Raw genomic sequence first — 25,189 nt, 5'->3', positions numbered from 1 at the left:
GTTTCTATTTCTCTCTAATTCTACTTATTACAGCAGTCTTTTTAACATTTCCTGCAATGCTGGTTTGGTGGTGATAAACTCCTTTAGCCTTTTTTAGTCTGGGAAACTCTTTATTTCACCGTCTATTTTGAATGATAGCCTTGCTGGATAGAGTAGTCTTGGTGTGAGATCCTTGCTTTGCATTACTTTGAATACTTCATGCCATTCCCTTCTGGCCTGTAGAGCTTCTGATGAGAAATCAGCTGACAGCCTTATGGGAGCTTCTCTGTAGGTAACCAAGAAAATATGTTAAACAAAAACATTACAAAGAACAATGTCAGAGAGTTTACTGCATATATTTTCCTTGAGGAGTTTTGTGGTTTTGAGTATTACATTTAAATCTTTAATCTATTTAAGTTTATTCTTGTTTATGGTGTAAGAAGGTGGTCTGGTTTTATTTTTTTGCATGTATCTGTCCAGTTTTTCCAAAATTTTTTATTGAAGAGACTCTCTTTACCCAATTGTATATTCTTGCCTCATTTGTTATAGATTAATTGGCCATATAGGCATGAGTTTATTTCTGGGCTTTCAATTTTTTTTATTGATCTGTGTTTCTATTTTTATGCCAGTAGCGTGCTGTTTTGATTCCTATATCCTTGCAGTATTGTTTGATATCAGGTAACATGATGCCTCTAGTTTTGTTTTTTCCCCCCTCAAGGTTGGTGTGTAGTGTGACTTGGATTAAAATCACTAAAATTGTGTAATTCTATAGTTTCTTAACTATTTTCCTGGCGTTATGCCCCAACTCACGGCCATTGAAATATTAATGTTTTGTCTGTGAGATGGCAGGTATGGGCTCCCAACAGAATGTACAGTATGGCTCTTTATGACCACGGACTAACCTAGTATGAACTAGTGGTGTTGTCCTGACACATTCTAATGTCGAATGGCAAGTGTTGCTGACGGAGGAAGGGGCAACGAGGAGGAGTCAGGTGAACTGGAGGTGGCAGCATTGAGGAGGGCCTCGGAGCTGGGGCCCGTTTCCATTCCCCAGGCCCTGCCGTCACCCACCTTCACACACTGCACCTGCATCCTCCTCGTGCCCACAGTCAAAGGCTTCAGTCTGCTCACATTCAGCCAATGCGTCCTCTGTCCCATTGCACAGGGCTACCTGAATAAACACAGGTTGGTGCTCTTCTGCCACTGGTGGATATAACAGGCCTGCAGGGGTATGCTTGGCTTCTCCACAGCCCAGCTCCCGGCACACCACGGCCACCTCCTTCATGCCCCAGCCATCATCGCATACAGTGCCCCAGCGACCATCCTGTTTCACCTCCACTCGCCCTTCACAGCGGTGAGGACCATTCACCAAGCGGGTTTTGAATGGGAATTCTGAAAACAGAAGGGGCCAGAGAGCACTCAGAAATGTACTCTTATGGTAGATCCCAAGGTTAAGAGAGAGTGTTTGATGGTGGTTATGGTGTGTGGTATGGAGTTGAGGGGCTTGCTGAAGTAGGGAATCACAAAGTTTTGGCTCCATCCCACTCCATTATCATCTTAGAATCACCCAATCCCACCAAAGTCCCCCACTCAAAGACACCTGGGGAAGGAGCCTTTGCTTTCTGATAATAAAGGAATGTGGGGACAGACAGATTTATGGTTTGATTCTCATGAGCTCAAAAAGATCTTGGGAAAGCAGAAGTATAGAACTAGTTCTTTCCTAGAGTTGGAGGCTGAGACCCAGAATAGGGAGAGACCTTAGGTCAACTGAGTTCCTCATTTTCCCTTGAAAACTGCACTGACCCTGTGGGTGACTTCACCAGTCACAAGTTCGTTTTCTTTGCAGAGAGAGAGGGTAGAGGTGACTTCACCAGTCACAAGTTCGTTTTCTTTGCAGAGAGAGAGGGTAGAGGGTGAACACATTACACAGGTTTGTTCATCTCTAATCTCTACCTGGTGTGTTTGTTTTAAGATGGAATCATTTTTTTAAAGACTTTTCTCTAGGATTTCTAGCACCAAGGAGAGGTGTAAGCCTAGAGCTGTCTTCAGTGGTCAGCCTGAGAATTAAGCTAATGGAGAAATTCAGAGTGAAAAGGGGAGCAGAGACAGAACCCTTGGACCCAGTTACACACTAAGCCATGTCCATTTCTGACCCTTCTTACCAATTGCACTTATATTTTGACCCAAGCCAGTGTGTATTGAATTTCTGTCATTTGTGACCAAAATGATCTGTCTTACACAGTCAATTACAAAGTTCATGGCAAAACCCCTGCAAAACTGTAAACTTAGAATAATTATAGGTAGTAATACAAATATGATTCTCAAAAAAAATCAATCGAAAAGATCAAACAAATGTAAGGCTTTGTAGAGACATAATAAATCAAACATCTACCTTATTTTAATAGAAAAATAAATACCGAGCTTGGTATATCTTAAGCAGAAAAGTCACATTCTTCTCAAAGTACATGTGTAGCATTTATAAAAATGTTGACTGTGTATTAGGTCATAAATAAATTTTCAGTAAGTTTCCAGTAGTAAAAATTATGCAGGCCATATCCTTTGATAAAGTTTAACCACAAGTAAAATGAAAAATCTATAATAAATTAATAAAATAAAGAATAAAAATAAAATCTGTAAGAAATTGTAAGTCTTAAGTTATAAAAGAAGTTAAAAGGCATTTTACAAACACTTTAGAAATAAAACAAATGAAAATATTATACTGTACATCAAAACTTATAGAATGAATTAAAAGTGGTACTTAGTTTTAAATGCATTTACTAGAAAACAAATAAAAATGAAAATTTTATATGTGCTTAAGAAATTAAAGAAAGAACAACATAAAATAAATTTAAAACAAAAGGAGGAAAGTTTTAGTGAACATAAAAGAAAAATAAATGAATCAGGAAACCAAAAACCAAATAGACTTTAATACTGAAACTAACCCTGGCTGTTTAAAAAAGGCAATGAAATAGACAGACCTCTGGCAAATCTTATTAATAAATTCTAAGAGATCATACAAATTAGAAATGTGAAGAGAGTATAATCACAAATATGAAAGCTATTTAAAATTAGATCATAATACTATGGTCGATATTATATGATAAATTTGAAAATCTAGATAAAATGCCCCAAGTTTTTTGGTTTTTTTTTTTTAAAAGCTTTTATTTATTTATTTTTTAATATATCTTTATTGATTTCAGAGAGAGGAAAGGAGAGGGAGAGAGAGAGAGAGAGAAACATCAATGATGAGAGAGTCATTGATCGAGCCCGCAACCCGGGCTGACCGGGAATCGAACCCCGATCGCCTGGATCCTAGGTCAACGCTCAACCGCTGAGCCACGCCCGGCCGGGCAAAATGCCCTAAGTTTTTAGCAAAAGCATCCAAATTATTTTTTAATAAGGTAGAAAATTTGAAAAGACTAAGAAAAAAAAAATTTGATAATGGAGGCAAAAAATGTATCAGGCTCAGAAAGTTGTTTGGCCTAGTTCCAAATACTGTTAACTAGTAGACAATTCAAATATTTTTCTTTTTCTTTTTTTTCTTTTTCTTTTTTTCTTTATTGTGCTCATGGAAGTTTATTTGATCAGCGATTTTGCCAGTATATATGTAAAACAGTGCAAGAAGTGGTTCTTATTGAAAAATGACATCTCCAGTAAAACTTACATATTCCTTTGAAAAATATTGTTTTAAACTGCTGCAAAGCACAGGAAACATGGAAGCTTCTGAAATCATCCCTATGAGGCTAACCTATCCTTGAAACCAAAACTAGCTGAGTATAGCTCAAGGAGGAAACACATAAATAATGATGCAACATTTTGAAGGAAAATCTTAGCGAGTTGTACGTCCTACTACCTATGATGACATGATGACTGAGAAGAGTTTACAGAAGGAATTCAATTATCATTCCCTGTAACTTCACAGTAATAAATTTAAGGAAAATCTTATAACTACCATGATATATTAAAATAGTAGCAAAGAGCAAAGTTCCTTGACTCCGGCAGCCCTGGCCTAAAGTTCCATTTTTGCGTGTGACCTGCTAGCTGTGCGACCTCAGAAAGTGACTTAGTCTGAATTTTATTTATTAGTAAAATGAGAGCTGTTATGGAGATTAAATGAGACAATCCTAGTAAAGTTTTGATCTCCAGAATTTGGTTTGTTCCTGGTCTTTCTACTTTTTCCTTAAGTATTTACGAAGCCTAGTTGCACTTCCTCTCCCACTGTGAGCTCTGAGTGTGCAAGGACCTTGCCCTGTTTTCCTCAGTGGCATCTCCCTGTCCCTCAGGGACACACCCGTGCCTCCCCTACCTCACTTTCAGTGCTGACTTGCCCCAGGGAAGTGCCCTACAAATAGTATCTATTTCACACATAGCTGATGATGTAGAGTAAGAGGGAAACGGGGAGGGGAGTGATGGGCCAGTGGTGCTGCTGTTGGGACCAACAGCAAAGAAAGCCTAGGAGAGCAGATGGACTCTAGCTGAACACCGGCTCCCCGAGGGTAGGGAAATTCCAGGACACGCAGGCCATGGCTTGACATAATTGCCGCTGGTCCTCTGCAAGAGGACATTGGACATGTCCTACCTGTGACGTTGAGTGCCACCACCTCACTGCGTTGGGGCACCAGACCATTGTTGGCTTCACAGGAGTAGTTCCCAGAATGCTTCGCAGTCAGAGAGAGGTTGAAGGACGCACCTCCTCCATGAGGCACTGAGATGTTTCCCAGGAGCACATTTTCATGATAAAGTGAGTACAGAACAGGGGGAGATGCGCTCTTGTCTTCACAATGAAGCCCCACCATGTCCCCAATAAAGGCCTGGGCGCCGGGAGCACTGATGGTGAGGACCGGGTGTGACACTGCAACTGACAGAAGCAGTGGAGTCCATCAGCGGGCTCCCTCTGCGGGTGCAGACTTGCAGCCCCCGCTGCCCCCAGCCCCGCGCCCCGCGTCCTCTCCAGCCCATGGAGCCTCCCCGCTGTCACCCCCCCCAGTGCAATGCCGCAGAGACGGTTCCAGAAGAGCTTTGACGGCCTCTGGTGAGCAGCCCGGAAAGGCCTCGGCCAGGCCATGAGAGCGGCCTTGCCCCCCGCCCTCCTGCCTTAGCTCCTCCGCTCACGGGGCCGCCCCCGCCCCACCGGCACCGCAGCGACAACCTGCCGCGTTCACAGCCTCTGCGTGGCCCGCTCCTTGCCACTCTTGGGTCATCCTTCCTGCAACACGAGGAGCCTGGCTCCAGCTGGAAATGGCTGGCTAACTAGGGGCGCTACCTACTTTTCACAGTGACGTTCACTGCCTCACTCTGGATGAGGCCATGGTTATTTTCAGCTGTGCAGTAGTATCCCCCAGCGTGGCTCTCCCCGACAACAAGGATCTCCAGCTCTGATCTCTGGGAGCGCTGACTTTTTCTTCCCAGACTGTCCCCCGTGTCCTCTCTGTGCCAGGAGAATGTGATTTCCCCTGTGCCTGCAGCCACAGAGCAGACCAACACCAGCACCTTTCCTTCAAATGCCTGCCCCCCTGGGGGCTGGGTCTCCAGGAGCACTCCAGACGCAGGGATTCCTGTGTGACCACAAGATGACAAGCGAGGGCCTGGTGTGCAGGCCAGCACCACCTGCTGAGCTTTATGGCTGGTGGAATTACTGGAAGCAGTGTTTATGCAGAGGAGTGTTTTTAGTGGGGAAGGAGCATGCTGAGGGCCATTAAGCAAAAGCACCCTGCAACTTAATGTTCTAAAAATTCACCTCTCACTTTCTACACACTTATGAGTCTTCTGTAATGACCACAGCCCCAAGTGATCTTGCTCCCTTCTGATCTCCTGATGCACTTGGGCAAAGCACAGGCTGTGGAGTCCTCACCCAGCTCTGCCCATGATCTTGGTAGGTCAGTTCATCTCTCTGATCCTCAGTTTTCTTAACAATAAAGTATGGATAATCATACCAACTTCACAGAGTTTTCATAAAGATAGAACTATATACATATATAAAGCAGCTCCTGCACTGCAGATATTCAACAATCGGTAGCTTTTATGATACCACTCTCCACGGGCATGGTTGAGATAGGAAGTGTACCAAGGTGGATAAAAGGGTATATCCTGGCACCAGAGTGCCCAGGTTCAAATTCCAACTGTGCTGCGTTCCTGCTGGGTTACCTCGGGCAGGTCACTTAACAGCTCTGTGCTTTCAGTTTCCTCGAGCGTAAAATGGGGATAATAATAGTGCGTACTTTACAGATATTATTCACACTTCAGTACTTCACAGGGTTTCTGGGAGCACTAAATATAAAACTGCTCTGAGCAATGCCTTGCACTTGGTAAATTTCTATTAGTCTTTTCTTCTTCAGGTATTTCTGAGTCTGAGAGGGGTCCTTCTAGAGCTAAGCACAGCAGCTTGTCAAGCAGCCCAGCCACTGGTACTCACCCTGCACCTGTACAAAGGATCGACGACTCCGCTTGGAGACACTGCGACTTGCTGTCATTGCCTCACACCAGTAATATTTCGAGTCTTCTTTCCATAATGCTGAGATGAAAAGCTCTGATGAGTTCCAGTCTGACCTTAGGATTTGACCATCCCTGAAGAAGGAATACCGAAGCTGGGTCTTCGACCTATCTGAAGGGAGTCGGGTATCACAAGACAGGGTCACTGAGTTCCCCTCAGTGGGCAGCGAGGGTGTGACTGTCAGACTAGGTGCTGGAAACAGCTCTGCAGGGAAGAATTAAACAGAGAGCCCCAGTCAGTGAGGTATGGAGTTTCTGTTGAGAAGTGCTTGTCTTCTCAGCCCCAATGAGCAGGACACACAGCCCCAGACTCAAAGACAGACAGCCACCCCAAATTTCTGCCACCCTGGGTGGTCTCCTCTGCCCTTTACCCTGGTCCTCCCACATAGGCCCCACTTTTCCCCAGTCTTTTCCGTTTGAATAGTGAGAGCCTCACCTTGGACAGTGAGCTGTGCAGGACTTGTTTCTTTCAACTCGTCTTTAACTGAAAACAAATTCTTACTTGCCTTACAATAATAGATGCCACTGTCACTGGGTTTTGCATTTGAAATGATATGGCTTGTGCTGTTAGAGTAAGTGGCTATCCGAGATCTATCCTTGTAGTATATCAGGTTAACTATTTTATCATTTTTTTTTCCAGAGCACCTCACAACCACCCGGTCTCCTTCATAGGCATAGCGTGGGATATCGATGGTTAGCCAGTCTGCAAAAGATCCAAAAATACTTGTATCAATGCTGCCCACCCTGTGCCAGCACTCTCACATCTGTTCATAAGGGGAAAGATAGTACATACACAAACAGAAGAAGCTGGTCAGCCACAGATTCCTTGGAAGCTACTGGCCTTCTGGCTTCTCTGCTCAACAAAGGTGAACTCTATTTCACTTAGTGACATCTTTTGTCTTCTACACATTCTATTGGTTTGTCTCTGTTACAAATGTTTTGATTCATTTTTTCAGGTCCCAACAATTTTCTGGACTAAATATAGATTTAAAACAATTCCACTTACATCTCCTTATATCCATTCAAGTTTCCCTCATGCCCCTGTGATGTCCATGATTGACTTTCTCTGCATCTCTCATTCCTTAGAGACTCAGCCCAGCAGTACAATTCAAAGACCTTCCCTTTGTCGTTCTCCCTAGATGAAACAATCTGGGCCACTGAGACATCAGCCCAGGGATCTACAGTTAAATATTTAGAATGTTCTACTAGAAGGCTTTTCTTCAGAGGCTTCTGGGAATCTGCTTGTTTAGGTCATTGCCTCCCCTTGTAAGATAGTGGTCATCAGAAAGCTGATGAGCAGCTTGGTGTGTTGGATCTGGCCCAGCAGGGAAAAAAACACTGGAGGATGGAGAGGAGCTGGTAACCTGTTCTTTAAAAGTTCTGCGGTGGTAAGAAGAGCCAGCCATCGTACTGCTGTGTGACCCGGCCCTGCACCCGGGGTGTTTGAGGGGAAATTTAGATGGTAACTGAGCTAGAGATGCAGGTTCGAGTATCAATTTGGAATTGTAATACACTGGGCTAAATTTCAGGGAAAGTGTTCTAATAAAAAACCTACTCCCAGGCCTGAACCTTAGGTCATACCCCTTTAGTGCAAAGAAAGTCAGTGTCAGACATGGAGGAACCAAATGGAGAAGGAGACAAGGCATGAGAGTGTTTGTTTAGGCTGTCTGCCCAGTTCACTCCTCTAGCCAGGAGTTTACAGTAGAGAGAAGAAGAGCCCACTCAGGGCCTTGTCTCAGAACAGAGACCATTTTCTTGTGACAGTTAGACCCAGTCTCCCAAGTGGAGTCCACAGGAGGTGGAGAGAAAACCTTAGGACTTCTGTAGTATACCAAACATTGCTCATCTTTTCAATGTTTTGCTTTTGTATATATTTAAAAATATTTCAGTATAAGAATCGATATAATATGTTGGAAGTACAGGCTAAAAATTTTGTTCTTGATAGAGCAAAGTGATCAAATAAGTTTTGAGACAGCTGTTCTATACCTTTTAGCCACTTTGAAAGTCGGAGGATTGAGCGAATGGTGGGGGCTGTAAGGATTGTTAAAGAGAGAGGTCTTAAGCCCTCATGAAGGCCCAAATGTTCTCTCTCTGGATTGATACTGAGCAAGGTTTTCAATGAAGAGTGTGGAGATAAAATCAATTTGATTAAATAAATATTTGAGAAGATTCATGTGGCCAATTTGGTAATAATGACAGGGCTAGAGACAGATAAGAAATGATGACTCCTGATTATACTGAGCCTGGAACACAAATTTGATTGTACAACATTTTGGTAAATGGCCTTTAACTTTGACATTTTACCTGTTCCCTAGAGGAAGGCACAAATGTACATATACACACATTTTGCCATAATTCAGGAAGTTTACTGAATTCTATGAGGCTGATCCTGAGACCCTATAATGTATTAATAACATACTTGCTTAAAATTACATCAGATAGAATGCAATTTATATAGTCAGATCTAAGAGTAACGGATATGTAAGTATTACGTCTCCTCCCTGTGATAGGATAAATACTTTCTCAAATAAATGATTAAAGAAGAAAATGTAACTTTCCATTGTAATATAAAACCAAGTTTTCCTCTTTATTTTATTACATTATGACTTTAATAAGAATAATAAGAAGAAAGAAAAATAAGCTATGCAGGGGTATTTGCAATCCCAGTGAAATGTCGCGGGATACTCTTGTTTAATGCAGAGCATCTCTTTGTTCCTCTGCCTACCTCTCTCTTATAGGAAATATGTTTTCCATCACCGCCTCCATTGCTCCTGGTGGGAGCTTTTGACTTTCTTTGGCCAGAACCAGGAGAGTATGTTCCCAAGAGTACACTGCATGGTTTGCTTTCCCTTCACAGTTAACTTATTTCCTGTCCCCGGGCTTAATAGTAAAAAGAAAATGACTTATTGCCTTGAGAGGGTCAGTGTAGGGCCTTCTGTACATCAAGCAGGCAGGGAGCAAAGCAGAGAAGCATGTGACGTTGGAGCATTTATACCATGGCAAGCACGGGGTGAGGCCCTGCCCCTCACTCTTCCACCCCAGTTCTGCACCTGATCCCTGCAGCCCTCAGCTAAGAGGCTGGGCCAGGCAGTAGCTCCCTTGCCTGGGAGAGTATGTTTGGTCCCCGGAGACCTAAAAGAGCAGAGGAAAGAACTCACCTGACCAGATGCCGACAGGGCCTGTGAGGGAGAGAGTCAGAGAGATTAGCACTGGACCAGGATTTCACACTTTGAGAAAAAGTTGTGACTCCGAAGTACTTTCCCAACAATTCTCTTTACCCTTCTTTTCTTCTATATCTTCTCCCCTCTACCCCGACTTTTTATTCCCTCCTATCCTTCCTCCCTCATTCCCTTTATTACTCTTTCCCTTCATTTCCCCCTTCTCCTCCCATCACTCACAACAACACTCCCGTGGAACCCAGTGTTCATTTTGTGAGGCCAGAACAATTTATAAACATAGTTCATCCTCTATATTGGCTATTTTGTAGGCAAGTTCTCAGATTTATTTATTCCTCTCCCACCTTATCTTTTTAAACTTTTAAAGATGGATTATTTTGTTTGAGACATATTGCCTGCCTCAAGGCAACACAGAAGCCAAGAAAGGCCGGGAAGACAGTGGAGCTGTCCTCTCATGCATCATGAACACTGTTTCTCCCTCTTTCCCTATTCTAGGTCTAGTACCATGTTTGCATCCATAGACTAGAGTCATATTTATCAGCAAAAGCCACAATTAGCAGGACTTGAAAGCCTCTCTAAAATTTAAGTCTAGGAAAGTAAGAGTTCAGATAAAAATAAGGTATCTTGGAGTGTAAGTGGAGTTGAAGCAGTGTAACATTTAAATGGGCTGGAAATAGAGTTTACCCTAACAGAAAATTTCTTTGATATCCTTTAAAGAGTTTCCATGATTTTCCCAGAGATCAAAGCATTAATAAATGTTAAACCAAGGAAAGAGGCATCAGTATTTGGAAAAGAGATTCATAGTCTTTTGGTTTTCCTGGGAACCTTGCTCTGCTCAGTAGCCACTTGCATAATACTTGTTGGTCCTGAGTTAGAAGCTGAAGTCCATTCCTACTCATCCCAGCTGAGAGACCTGTGCTCTAAAAGAAGTTCTGAAATGCCCAAGCACAGGAGGTTCTGCTCTGCTTCCACCCAAGTCTTGCTCTAGCATTCTACCTACCGAGGACCAGAAGCAGTAGCCACAGCAGCATGAGGTTGGAGGTGAGAAGTTGTCCCAGTGACAGTCAGGTGCAGCCCAGGTCCTGGAGCAGAGTCTGTCCCCACAGAATGTGAAGCTGGGTTTGGGCACTGTGGTTCATCAGCGATTTTATAGGAATAGAAACCAGGAAGTAGAAAAGCTGTGTTTGCCAATCAGCATTCTCCCCACCCCCAGTCTCACAGATGCTGAGAAAGTAAATGTTTTTCATAGAATTGTTCAGATATGTGCGTATTGGTCAGAAATGCCCCTGAAAATGTAAGGTGTCTTTATCCTATAGGTAAGGTCCTTTCAGAGAAACTTTCTTACTTGTTTTGACTTTGCAGAAAACATTGATTGAGTTCTGGAACTGCTAAAATCACTTGCTGTTCTCTTTCACAGGGAAATCCCCTTTACCACTTGGGATAAATGCTTTGTTCTGCAATTCCTAATATTGTGACACCATGCCAACACTGCATGGATGCTGCTCTGTGGAAATCCACCCAGATCACATGAGGAGACAAACCCAAATTTGTTAGAAATGATGGTGGGAGTAGGATTATATTAGACAGCATTATGTGTGGTCCAGGGGCTCAGGAGGATGCAAATTCTCCTGCACCCAAGTGATTCCTGCCCATAAGATGTTCTAGACAGATACATGCAGAATGGAAGAAGTAATAAAAATAATCTGTGATGTCAGCTTTGAGGCATTAGCTCCAAACCACTTTTCAGTGGTGTGCAGGACCTTAACACACACATGACAGGTAAGACATGTCTTCTAATACTTCAAAGTTTAAGAATAAATTTAGGAAGAGAGCCCTCACATCAGGTGGAAATAGAATTCACCCTAGTGGTTAAAAGAAGTAACAAACTAAAGATAATTAGCCACCCACCAGCCACTGGGAAGCTGTTAGGGACCCCAGTGCTGAGGAAGGAAGGGGAGAAAGGATTAGAAAGCCCAGTGAGGGGGGAATCCAAGGTCAAGGTGGAGTAGGTGGAACTCACACTTACCTCCTCCCAGCCACACTGGAATTACAACTAAATGTAGAACAATCAACCTAAATAATCAACTGAAGACTAGCTGAACAGAAGTCATATAACCAAGGATTTAGAGAATAAGCCACATGGAGACTGATAGGAAGGGCAGAGATGGGAAAAGAGCTGGACCCATCCCACTGGTGGTGGCTGAGATTCTGGAGGGATAGCTCAGCTGCAAAGGTTCCACTTGAGGAGTGTGGGGTCTCAGCCCCACACTGAGCTTCCCAGCCCAAAGTACTAGAGCAGGCAAGAGGTGCCCACATAACATCTGGCTGTGAAAATCAGTGGGGATTCTGTCAGCCAGGGAGAGATGAGACTCTTAGAAACACAGGTGCCCTTAAGGGGCCAACATACAAAATCTCCTGCACAGCCACTCACTGTGGGTACTGGCAAAAGGAACGGAGAGTGAACTAGAGTTGGATGAGGAAACACGGGGGTTTGTGGCTCTGGGGAGAGAGCTGAAGAGCCTGCCACCAAGATCCCTGTACTAATTCCCACACCACCGATGCCATGTTTTTGGGGTGAAGCACTCTCCTCCTTATGGCATCAGCCTGGGAGAATACAATAGCCCCACACTCTGGACTCCCTGTCACCCCACCTTGCAGAGCTAACACCCAGCTGAGGAGTTAGCTACCTGGCTTTGGGTGCAGAGGTTCAGGCAGTCTCAGGGGATGTCAATGACTGAGTTGGGTGGCTTTGGAGTGGGGACCATTCCCTCAACCTTCTTGTGAACCTGACTGGCACCTCCCAATCACAGGAGACTTGCAAGCTGCACCTTCTGGGCTCCTGGAGTCCCCACCTTCTCAACTACTTGTGGTCCTACCCTACCAAGCCCAAGTTCCCCAGGAGGTCTGTGCAGAATCTGGATAAACTGAGTTGAGTGGCTCTGGGGTAGAGGTCATTCCTCCCAACTTCCTCCAAGCCTGACCAATATATTTCCCTCATGGGAGAGCCACTAGCTTCACCCACCCAACTCCTGGCAGCCTTGCCCTGCTGAGCTCTGGCTCCTGGCAGAATCTAGGACAGACTGAATTGTGTGGCTCTAGGATGGGGGCCATTTTTTTCTTGCATGCCTGACTGGTACAAAGTTTCCCCTTCACACTGCCAAATCTTGGTTTGGGCCTGATAAACTCTGCTGGCCACACCCCAATGACTCCCTGAGACCCTGCCTCACCACAAAGGTCTGCAGACACCCATCAAGTGGCAGATAGACTTGGTATACACTGGGACTTTTGCTGAGTGGTCTGAGACCCAGCACTGGCAATGACATTAAACCTGTATCAATCTGGTGAACACCATTCGCTCCTACCTAGTGACTAATGAGAATCTACCTCATGCAACTAGAGTACCATCAGAGGCTGTTTGAGTGACTGAGCCTAGTAGTCAGTTGGCAGGCAGAGGCAAGCAGAGGCCGATCTTGAGGTGACTTGGCCTTTTTCTGACCTGCCCCTGGGCTTGGTGTTGGTGGAAGCTGGCCTTGGTATGAAGCTTGGTCCTTCGCATGCACACCCAGGCTCAGCAAAGGCAGCCACAAATTGTGGATCACTTTGTGGCTCCAGACATATTGCCCAGGGCTAGTCACAGGGAGCATCTGACATTGACCTGCATCAGAGTCTGTTTCAAGAGGCCCCAGAACAAAAGCACCCAGTGGCCAACTTCAGACAACATAAGAGCAGAAACCAATTAGCTTCACAAGCTGCATGTCCAAAGGGAGATCTCAGTAGGCATCAGACCCTACTGAGGAAAATTATGCTTTTTGTGGTCAGCACCTGCACAGCAGCTTGTTCACTGTGGTCTGGGTAGATCATCAGAGTCAGACAGCCTGAGGGCTGAATCCATGTACAAATGGGCCAATAAAAATAAAAACTTGATTACAACAGAAGGACTCAGACAACACACATGAGGGACATTCCTGGAGAACCTAATTCAGGTTATCAAGGAGACTGTACCACAGGGTACTACAGGACACCCAGTACATAAGGCCATCCTACCAAGATTGGGAAATATAGCAGATCTACCTAACACATAGAAACAAAAACACAGAGGAAGCCAAAATGAGGAGACAAACAAACATGCCCCAAATGAAATAACAGGAGAAATCTCCAAAGAGATAAATGAAATAGATGCAAGCACTTTAACAGTTATAAAGTACAAAAAATGATTATAAGGATGCTCAAGGAACTTAGTGAGAACATCAAAGAACTTAGAACTTCACAGCATGAGAAACGACATAGAAACAATTAAAAAAACCCGGTAAGAAATGAAAATGCAATGTCTAAAATGAACAATATACTAGAAGGCATAATCTGTAAGTTGAATGAAGTAGAGGTTTGGATCAATGATTTGGAATAAAAGGTAGCAGAAAACACCAAATAAAGCACAAAAATAAAATAAAAATTAAATGAGGATAGTTTAAGGGACCTTTGGAACAACATGAAGCATAACAATGTCTACATCACAGGGGTACCAGAAGAAATGAGAATGTGAGGGAAGCAAGGGTAAGGGATCATTATTTACAGCTGCACAGTATTCCATAGTGTAAATGTCCGAGAAGATGCTTGATATATTTCAATCTTCTTGAACTTGTAGAGACTTGTTTTGTGTCCTAACGTGTGGTCTGTCTTTGAGAGTGTCCCATGTACACTTGAAGAGATTGTATATTCTGCAGCTTTGGGGTAAAATGTTCTGTAAATGTCAATTAAATCCATCTGATCTAGTGTGTCATTTAGAGTCACTGTTTCCTTGTTGATTTTTTGTCTGGAAGATCTATCCAATGAAGTGAGTGAGGTGTTAAAATCCACGACTGTAACTGCATCATTCTCTCCCTTAAAGTCCTCCAGAAGTTTAAAAAAATATATATTTAGGTGCTCCTATATTGGGTGCATATATGTTTATCAGGGTTATATCCTCTTGTTGGATTGACCCTTTACTATTATGTAGTGATCTTTGTTGTCTCATGTTACCATTTTCATTTTGAAGTCTATTTTTTCAGATATGACTATTACTATCTTAGCTTTTTTTGTTTTTGTTTCCATTTGGATGGAAAAAATTTTTTCATCATTTTACTCTCATCTTGTGTGAGTTGTTCTGAGGTGGGTCTCTTGTAGACAGCATATATATGGGTATTGTTTTCTTATCCATTCAGCTACCCTATGTCTTTAGATTCAGGCATTTAATCCATTTACATTTAAGGTTCTTATTGATAGGTACTTATTTATTGCCATTTTAATTCTTTATGCCTATGCTTCTTTCTCTTTCTCTCTTACTTATTACACTAGTCCCTTTAACATTTCTTGCAATGCAGGTTTGGTGGTGATAAACTCCTTTAGCCTTTTTTTTTTTTTGGTGTAGGAAACTCTTTCATCATCTGTTTTGAATGACAGCCTTGCTGCATAGACTAGTCTTGGTGTCAGATCCTTCCTTTGCATTACTTTGAATACTTCATGCCATTCCCTTCTGGCCTGTAGAGTTTTTGATGAGAAATCAGCTGACAGCCTTATGGGAGCCCCTTTGTAGGCAACAGATTGCTTTTCTCTAGCTGCCTTTAGTACTCTCTCTTTGTCTTGAATTCTTGGCATTTTAATTATGATGTGTCTGGGCGTGGGCCTCTTTGAGTTCTTCTTGCTTGGGACTCTCTGTGCCTCCTGAACTTGTATGACTTTTTCCTTCACCAGATTAGGGGAGTTTTCTGCCATTATTTCTTCAAACAGGTTCTCTACCCCTTCCTCACTTCCTTCACTTTCTGGGGCTTCTATGAATATTGTTACATTTCATGTTATCCCACAGCTCCCTTAAGCTATCCTCCTTTTTAAAAATTGTGTTTTTTCTTTTTGGTTCTCTGATTGAGTGATTTTTTCCCCCCCACCTCTGTCTTCTAATTCACTGATCTAATCCTCAGCTTGCACTAATCTGATGCTTATTCCTTCCAATATATTCTTTATTTCTGCTATGTCATTCCTAGTTTCCATATCTTTTATCATGCTGTTGAGCATCCTTACAACCAGTATTCTGAACTCTATATCTGATAGATTGCTTATCTCCATTTCATTTATCTCTTCTGGAGAATTCTCTTAATCTTTTGTTTGGAGCTTGTTTTTTGTCTACCCATTTTGGCTGCTTGTTTGTGTTTGTTTCTATGTATTAGGTAGATCTGCTAGGACTCCCAGTCTTTTTGGATGGTACCTGGCACAGGTCAATGTCAGACAGTGTTTGTAACTGGCCTTGAGATGTTTGAAGCTTTCTGCACTCCACAGCCAATGGCTCCCTCTCCTGGGCTGGGTGCATTTGGAAAGGACCAAAATACACACCAAGGTCTGCTTTTCTCAGCCTTGGGTCCAGAAGCAGGTCAGGTAAAGACTCATAGTATCCAGAGATCTGCTTGGCCTGCGGGCTGATTATTATACTCAGTCACTTAACAGGCCTTAGGCTGTAGATCACAGCAAGGTGTAAACCCCACAGTGTTGGTGAGAGGTTTTTAATGGGTAGGGCAATTGCTTCCCCCTCAGGCAAAAGCTGCCTGGATGGTAAAGGTCTGCCTGAGAAAGATGCACTCTCCTATATGGGGAATGCCTCAGCACAGGAATCCAGATGGGTGCCCTCCGAGCTCTGTCTCCAGAGCCTGCAACTGTGGATTCTCACACTGCTCTAATCCACTCTGCCCTCCCTCTGCTGGAGCCCAAGGTGAGTGGCTGCACACAAAAATTTGTGTTTTGGCCCTTTAAGAGGGTGCCTGCATTTACAGCCATCTCTCCCTGACAGACAGGAACCCTACTACTTTTCACAGGCAGATGTTATATGGATACCTTTCTCAGTTCTGGTGCTCTGGGCTGAGCAGTCCAGCTTGGGTTTTAGGCCCCGGAGTTTTCAGTGGAAGCCCCACACAGCTGAGATATCCCTCAGAACTTCAGCTGCTGTCTGTGGGAGCCCAGCCAGCCTTCTTGACCCTCCCCACTTCCTACTAGTCTCCTTATGATCTCCACTTTTCCTTCTTGGTTATAAGGGTTCTCTCCACCTAGTCTTCCGTTAATTATTCAGTGTGGTGTTTCTATATTTTAGTTGTAATTCCAATTTTTTCCAGGGTGAATGTCATTGTAACTTCCACTTAATCTGTACCATCTTGGAATCTTCCATTCCTTATTTTTTAATCCTCGGGCAAGGATATGCTTTTATGATTTTAGATTGAGAGAGAGGGAGGAAGAGAAGAAGAGAAACATTAATGTAAGAGAGAAACACCAATCAGCTGCCTCCTGCACATGCCCTGACCAGGTCTTGTACCTGAAACAAAGGTATATGCCTTGACTGGGAATCAAACCCACAATCCTTTGGTGTATGGGACAATGCTCCAACCAACTGAGCCACTCAACCAGGGCTCTAATTCTATTTTGTTTGTCAGTTAATTTTGTTCATTTGATTCCACATATAATGAGGTCGTATGGTATTTGCCATTTTCTGACTGGTTATTTCACTTAGCATAATCTCCAGGTCCATCCATGCTGTCCCAAAAGATAAGTTTTTTTTTGTTTGTTTGTTTTTACCGCTGAGTAGCATTTCATTATGTAAATGTACTACAGCTTTTCTACCCACTCATCTACTAATGAGCACTTAGACGGTTTCCAGAACTTGGCCATTGTAAATAACTCTGCAGTGAACATAGAGGTGCATATATCCTTTCATATTAGTTTTTCCAGTTTCTTAGGATATATTTCTATGTGGGGAGCCGCTGTGGCCCCAGGCACAGAGGAGCTGCCTGGGTGAGCTGCAGATGTGCTCCCCTGCTTCCTGGGAGATGTGGGTGAGCTGCTGTGGCCCCAGGCACAGTGCCTGGGTGAGCTGCTGATGTGCTCTCCTGCTCCCTGACCCAGTCCTTGAGGCACCAAAGCAATGGCTATAAATTCTAGAGAGGCTAATTAGGAAGCTGGCCCCGGCCTGAAGGGTTAAGGGATAGTTAAGCCACATACCAAGCCAAGGACTCAATCCTCCCCAAAAGTTCCCATTAGAAGCTGAGATAAAGATAGTTACCAAGGTCTGAGCTCCTGCAGGAGGCAGGGTGTTTACTCTGAAAGAGCATTCTTAGGGCCTTGGAGGAATTACTTTGTATCGGGCAAGGGGAAGAAATGCAGGGCGGGGTGCTATTCAGCACAATCAACAGTGCCTGTATATATTGAGCTGAGAAAATAAACTCGGGGCTGGGGCTGCGGCAGTTATGAGCTGCAGTCCTCCCGATCCCATCTTTTTTGTGTCTGTCTTTTCTCCATTCTCACCCCTTCCTCAGAACCATTCGACTCTGCCGGCTGGCTCCGGTATTCCTAGTAGTGAGATCACTGGGTCAAAAGGCAGTTCATTTTTAATGTTTTTTGTGGAAACTCAGTGGTGTTTTCAACAGCGGCTGCACCAGTCTGAGTTCCCACCAGCAGTGCATGAAGGTTCCTTTTTTCAGTATCTTCGTCAGCACTTGGGTTTTGATTTACTGATGCAGCAGGTCTGGTAGATGTGATATCTCATTGTGTTTTTAATTTGCATGTTTAATTATGTTGAACTTTTAAAATATGTCTATTAGCTGTCTGTTTGTTCTCTTTGGAGAAGTGTCTATTCAGATTCTTTGCCCATTTTTTAATTTTTAATTTTTAAAAAAATTTTCCTGTTGTTGAGCTGTATAAGTTCTTTATATATTTTGGAGATTAACCCCTTATCAGATATATCATTGGAAATATGTTTTCCCACTCAGCGGATTCCCTTTTAATTTTGTTGATAGTTTCTTTTGTTGTGTAGAAGCTTTTTAATTTTGATGTAGTCTTTTTTTTAAATTTTATTTTTGTTTAGAATATTACAGATGTCCCTTTTCTTCCCAATGACCCGTTCCACCCCATCCCATCTCTCTCCCCAGTCCCTCTCCCCACCATTGTCCATGTCCTTGGGTTGTGCATATATGCATATAAATTCTTTAGTTACTCTCTCCCCCTCCACCCACCCACCCTCCTCCATCCCTCTGACATTCATCAGTCTCATCTATGCTTCCATGTCATTGAATCTATTCTGTTCATCAGGTTATTAAATTCTTTAGATTCCACGTATAAGCGAGATCATGTGATGTTTGTCTTTTGCTGCCTGGCATTTACACCATGGAATACTATGCAGCTGTAAAGAAGAATCTTGTACCCTTTGGGACAGTATAGATGGACCTAGAGAAAATTATGCTAAGAGATGTAGTCTTATTTGTTTACTTTTTCTTTGTTTCCCTTGTCTGAGGAGATATATCAACAAAAATATTGCTCTGAGAGAGATTTGAGATTTTACTGTCTATGTGTTCTAGTATTTTTAAGGTTTCATGACTTGCATTTAAGTATTTTAACTATTTTGAGTTTATTCTTGCGTATAGTGTAAGCTGGTGGTCTAGTTTCATTTGTTTGCCTGGACCTATCCAAATTTTCACAACACCATTTATTGAAGATACTGTTTTTACTCTATCGTATGCTCTTGCTTCTTTTGTCAAATATTTATTAACCATAATGGTGTAGGTTTATTTCTGGGCTCTCTCTTCTGTCCCACTAATCTACATCCCTGTTCTTGTGCCAGTACCAAGCTGTTATAATTACAGAGACCTTGTAGTATAGTTTTATATCAGTTAGTGTGATACCTCCAACTTTGTCCTTTTGTCTCAAGGCTGCTGAAGCTATTCAGGGTCTTGGTTGGTTGCATATAAGTTTTTGGAGTATTTTTTCTAGATTTGTGAAATATGCCATTGATATTTTAAAAGGGATTGCATTGAACCTATACACTTTTTGGGTAGTATGGACATTTTAATGATGTTAAGTCTCCCAGTGCATGAACATGGCATATGCTTCCACTTAATTGTATCTTCCTCAATTTCTTTTTTCAATATCCTACAGTTTTTTGAGTACAGGTTTTTTCCCTCCTTGGTTAAATTTATTCTTAGCAATTTTTGTTGTTGCAATAGTAAATGGGATTGTTTTTTAAAAAATTTTATTTTGTTAATCTTCAAGTGAGGATTTTTAAAATTGATTTTTAGAGAGAGTGGAAGGGAAGGATGGAGGTGAGGAGAGAGAGGGAGGGAGAGAAACAGGGAGAGAGAGAGAGAAAGAAGATCATTGATGTGAGAGAGACACATTGATTGGTTGCCTCTCACATGTGCCCACTGGGCCAGGTATCAAACCTGAAACCCAGGTACATGCCCCTGACTGGGAATTGAGCCTGGAACCTTTCTGTATGTGGGCTGACTCTCTAACCCTGAGAAACACCAGCCAGGAAGGGATTTTCTTATTTTTTTTCTGTTTGTTGTTGGTGTACAGAAATGCTACCAATATTTGAACATTAATTTTCTATACTGCTACTTTGCAAAATTACTTTATTAGATCTAGTAGTTTTTGGTGGAGCCTTTAGAGTTTCCTATATACAATATCATGTCATCTGCAAATAATGATAGTTTTACTTCCTCCTTTTCAACTGGATGGTTTTTTTTCTGATCGCTGTGACTGGGACTTCCAGTACTATGTTGAATTAAGAGTGGTGAAGTGGACAGCCCTGTCTTTTTTTTTTTTTTTTTTTATATATCTTTATTGATTTCAGAGAGAGGAAAGGAGAGGGAGAGAAAGAGAAAGAAACATCAGTGATGAGAGTCATTGATCGAGTTTACAACCCGGGCATGTGCCCCAACCAGGAATCAAACCCCGATCACCTGGATCCTAGGTCGACGCTCAACCCCTGAGCCACTCCTGGCTGGGCTTGTTCTTGATCTTAAGGGAAACACTTTTAGTTTTTGCCCATTGAGTATGATGTTGCTTGTGGGTTTTTCATATATGGTCTTTATTATATAGAGATATGTTCCTTCTATTTCCACTTTGCTGAGATTTTTTTTATCATAAATTGGTGCCGTATTTTATAAAATAATTTTTCTTCATATATTGATATGATCATGAGATTTTTCTCTTTCATTTTGTTTATGTGGTGTATCACATTAATTGATTTGCAAATATTGTACCAACCTTGCATCCCTGGAATAAACCCCACTTGATCATGTTGTATGATCTTCTTAATGTGTTGCTGGAGCTGGTTTGCTAATATTTTGTTGAGGACTTTAGCCTTTATGTTCATCAGGGATATGGGCCTAAAATTTTTCTTTTTTTATAGTGTCTTTATCTGGTTTTGGAATTAGGTTAATGCTGGCCTCATAAAATTAGCTTGGGAGTCATTCCTGCTCTTAAATATTTTGGAATAGTTTGAGGAGGGTCAGTGTTATTTTTTTCTTTGAATGTTTGGTAAAATTTGCCTGTGAGGCCATCCAGTCCAGTATTTTTGTTTGCTGGGAGTTTTTGATTACTGCTTCAATTTCTTTAGCTATAATTGGTCTATTCAGCTTTTCTGATTCTTCCTGTTTAAGTTTTGGAAGATGCATGTTTCTAGGAATTATTCCATTTTGTACAAGTTGTCCAATTTGTTGGCATATAGTTGTTCATAGTGTTTTCTTACAAGCCTTTGTTTTTCTGTGGTGTCAGTTGTTACTTCTCCTCTTTCATTTCTGATTTTATTTATTTGGGTCCTCTCTCTTTTTTTCTTTATGAGTCTCGTTAAAGGTTTGTCAATCTTTTTTATATTTTAAAGAACCAGTTCTTGGTTTCATTGATCTTTTGTATTGTTTTTATAGTCTCTGTCATTTATTTCCACTTTGATTTTGATATTTTTTCCTTCCTTCTACCTACTCTGGACTTTGCTGCTTTTTTTGTTTTTGTTATTTTAGGTGTAGGGTTAGATTGTTTGAGATTTTTCTTTCTTCTTGAGATAAGCTGGTAATGCTATGAACTTCCCTCTTGGGACTGGTTTTGCTGTGTCTTATAGATTTTCCGTGTTGTGTGTTCACTTTCATTTTTTTCCAGGTAACTTTTTTTTTTTTTTTAATATGTCTTTATTGATTTCAGAGAGAGGAAGAGAGATAGAAACATCAGTGATGATAGAGTGATTGATTGGCTGCCTCATGCATGCCCCCCACTGGGGACCGAGCCCTCAACCTGGGCATGTGCCTTGACTGAGAATGGAATCGTGATCTTCTGGATCAACTGCTGAGCCACACTGGCCGGGCTCTGGGTAACATTTGATTTCTTCTTTGATCTCATTGTTAACCTACTCATTATTTAATATCATGCTATTTAACCTCTGTGTGTTTGAATTTTTGTTTTTTTTAAGTTTAGTTGATTTCCGGTTTCATGCTATTATCATCAGAGAAGATGCTTGATATGATTTCAATTTTCTTGAACTTAAGATCTATTTTGTGTCCTAACATGTGACCTATCTTTAAGAATGTTCCATGTGCACTGAGAAGAATGTATATTCTGCTGCTTTGGGATAAACTGTTGTGTAAATATCAATTAAATACATCCAATACAGTGTGTCATTTAAATTTGCTGTTGCCTTGTCAATTTATTGTCTGGAAGATCTATCCATTGACGTGAGTGGGTGTTAAAATCCCTTTACTATGACTGTATTTCTGTCAATCTGTCCCTTATGGCAACCAAGATTTTCTTTGTATATTTAGGTGCTCTTATGCTGGGTGCATAAATGCTTACAAAGGTTATATCCTCTTGTTGGATTGATTCCCTTAGTGTTTGTCTATTCTTATGGCCTTTGTTTTGAAGTCTTTTTGTCTGATATAAGTATTACTACCCCAGCTTTATTTTTTTCCATTTCCATTGATGGAATATTTCCCTCCCCTCCCTTCACTTTCTATCTGTGTGTCTCTTTTTTTCTGAGGTAAGTCTCCTGTAGACAGCATTTTTTAATTAAACTTTAAAAATATTGACATAATTGTAGGTGTCCTCCTTTTTCCCACCCTTAGTTCACCTCTACTCAACCTTGCCTCGCCCTGCCTTGGCTTTCACCAAACTATTGCCGTGTCTATGGGGTATGCATATATGTTCTTTAGCTAGTCCCTTCACCTTTTTTATCCAGCCCCCCCCACCCCTGACCCCTTGTGCACCAGCCAGTATGTCCATGTGTTCATGCTTCTAGTTCCATTTTGTTCATCAGTTTATTTTGTTTATTAGAGTCCACATATTAGTGAGATCATGTAGTATTTACTTTCCCTGACTTGCTTATTTCACTAAGCACAATACTCTTCACATTCATCCACGCTGTTGCAAAGGGTAAAGTTTCTTCTTTTCTACAGCTGTGTAGTATCCCATTGTGTAAATGTACCATGGCTCTTTTTGTTCTAGAAAGAAAACATTATTTATTTATTTTTAAATTTATCTTTTTTGTTGAAAGTATTGCAGGTGTTATGCATATATGCATATAAGTTCTTTGGTTAATTTCTTCCTGCCACCCACCTCCCAACCTTCTCTCTAAATTTGTCAGTCTATTTCATGCTTCTATGTCTCTGGATCTATTTTGTTCATCAGTTTATTTTGTTCATTAGATGCCACATATGAGTGAGATCATGTGATACTTGTCTTTCTCTGCCTGGCTTATTTCACTTAGCATAATACTCTCCAGGTCCCTTCATGTTGTCTCAAAGGGTAAGAGATCCTTTTTTTTACAGTCTACATTCCCACCAGCCATGTACTACGGTTCCCTTTTCTCCACATTCTTGCCTACACCTGTTGTTTGTTGGTTTGCTGATGGAGCCATTCTGGCAGGTGTGAAGTGATACCTCATTGTGATTTTAATTTGCATCTCTCTAATGATTAGTGACTTTGAGCATTTTTTCATATGTCTGTTGGCCATCTGTATGTCCTCTTTGGAGAAGTGTCTATTTAGGTCCTTTGCCCATTTTTAAATTGGTTTGTCTTCCTTTTGTTAAGTTGTATGAGTTCTTTATATATTTCAGAAATTAACCCTTTATTAGATGTATCATTGGTGAATACATTCTCCCTTTCAGTGGGTTCTCTTTTCATTTTGTTGATGGTTTCTTTTGCTATGCAGAAGCTTTTTAGTTCGGGCCCTCTAATGCACACCCAGTAAGTGCAGACACAAACAGTGAATATTATGGTAGCTCCAGACAGGTAGCCCAAGGTTGATTACATACTATGTCTGACATCAACCTGTACCTGAACCCCACCCAACTGGACTCAGAAACAACACAACCAGTGGTAGGCTTCAGACCACACTAGAGCTTGACCCAACTAGCCATACAGGCAGTACACCAAAGGGGGATCATGCCAGGCACCAGACCTTGCTGGGAACAACTCTGTCTTGGGGGAGTGGGTGTAACTCCTGCACAGTGACTCATACATGGTGATCAAATTTATCCTTATAGTCACCCAGCCTGAAAGGTTAACCCCACCCAACAGCATTCAAAACTCATCCACAACAGGAGGGTGCACATAATACATAAGAATTATTCCTGGAGTACGGAGCTCAGGTGATCTGGAACACTGTGCCACTAAGCCCAACAAGACACCTACATCATAAAGCCACCATGACAAGTTTGGGAGTCATAGCAGATGGATATGCCTAATACACAGAGACATAATGGGGAGACAAAGAAATGTGCCCCAAATGAAAGAACAAGAGAAATCACCAGAAAAAGAATGAAATGAAATGGAAGCTACCAAAAACCAGATGCAGAGTTTAAAACAATGATTATAAGATTGCTCAAGGACCTTAGGGGAAGAATGTATGATCTCAGTGAAAACTTAAAGAGATAGTAAGCATTAAAAAGGACAGAGAGCCCGAGCTGGTTTTGCTCAGTGATTAGAGTGTCAGCTTGTGAACTGAAGGATCTCAGGTTCAACTCCTGTTCAAGGGCATGTACCTCAGTTGCAGGCTTGATCCCTGGTCTTAGTTGGGGCTCATGTGGGAGGAGATCAATTAATATGTCTCTTTCACAAACTGATGTTTCTCTTTTCTGTCTTGCCTCCTCCCTTCCACTCTCTAAAAAAATCAATGGAAAAAATATCCTCAAGTGAGGATTAACAAAAAAGCAAAACAAAACAACAAGGACCATAGAAATTATAAAAAAGAGCCAGTCAGAAAAGAAGACTATAATATGTGAAATGAAGAATACACAAGAAGGAATGAGCAGGTTAGATGAAGCAGAGGATTGAACTAGTGATTTAGAGGACAAGATAACAGTAAGCAGAGCATCAAAAAGAAAAGAGAATTTTGAAAAATGAGGAAACTCTAAGGTTCCTCTGGGACAACATCTAGTGTAACAACATCCGCATTGTAGGGGCACCAGAAAGAGAAGATTGTGAGTAAGGGATAGAGAACCTGTTTAAAGAAGTAATGGCTGAACTTCTCTCATCTTGTGAAGAAAATGTCACACAAGTTTAGAAAGTGCTGTGAGCTTGAGGTGGGGAAGGATGGTCCCTTTTCCAAAGCTACACAGTTCAATCACTGTCTAAGTCTCTGACAAGAGCTTCTCCAGTGAAAGAGCACCCCAAAGGTCCCTGCTGGGTGCAGCGAGCAGACCCCTCTGCAGCACCCAAGCATGGCATAGTGGTGTTGCCAGTAGTTGGAAAACCAGGCAGTGCACTCCCTGGGC

General features: G+C 42.0%; 1 protein-coding gene across 2 annotated transcripts; it reads right to left on the bottom strand.

Moving 5' to 3' along the window:
- Positions 1-95: 95 nt before the first annotated feature.
- Positions 96-10,771, bottom strand: LOC308549196 (Fc receptor-like protein 2). 2 transcript variants are annotated; one of them, XM_081121597.1, is made up of 8 exons: positions 10,645-10,767; positions 9,627-9,647; positions 6,905-7,171; positions 6,392-6,673; positions 5,247-5,534; positions 4,559-4,837; positions 1,051-1,371; positions 96-265 (listed from the first exon to the last, which is right to left on the bottom strand). In XM_081121597.1, the coding sequence occupies exons 1-8, from the start codon at positions 10,673-10,675 to the stop codon at positions 252-254; spliced, it is 1,503 nt and encodes a 500-aa protein (XP_080977723.1). In that variant the 5' UTR covers positions 10,676-10,767; the 3' UTR covers positions 96-251. The 2 variants fall into 2 exon arrangements, with proteins under 2 accessions (XP_080977723.1, XP_080977724.1); XM_081121598.1 differs by lacking the exon at positions 5,247-5,534 and having other exon boundaries at positions 10,645-10,771.
- Between the last annotated feature and the right edge of the window lie 14,418 nt (positions 10,772-25,189).

This window comes from Miniopterus schreibersii (genome assembly GCF_964146895.1).
Source record: "Miniopterus schreibersii genome assembly, chromosome: 19".
NCBI classification, from domain to species: Eukaryota; Metazoa; Chordata; class Mammalia; order Chiroptera; family Miniopteridae; genus Miniopterus; species Miniopterus schreibersii.
This window is presented reverse-complemented; position numbering and strand designations above follow the sequence as displayed.

What these genes read in the sequence shown, in the direction of transcription:
- LOC308549196 (XM_081121597.1), bottom strand. Translation starts at nt 10,675, where the DNA reads ATGCTGCTGTGGCTACTGCTTCTGGTCCTCG. An exon ending in GCTACTGCTTCTGGTCCTCG is followed by an intron (nt 9,648 to 10,644) that starts GTAGGTAGAATG and finishes TCTCCCTCACAG; the next exon opens with GCCCTGTCGGCATCTGGTCA. An exon ending in AGTGAACGTCACTGTGAAAA is followed by an intron (nt 4,838 to 5,246) that starts GTAGGTAGCGCC and finishes TGCTTCTGTCAG; the next exon opens with TTGCAGTGTCACACCCGGTC.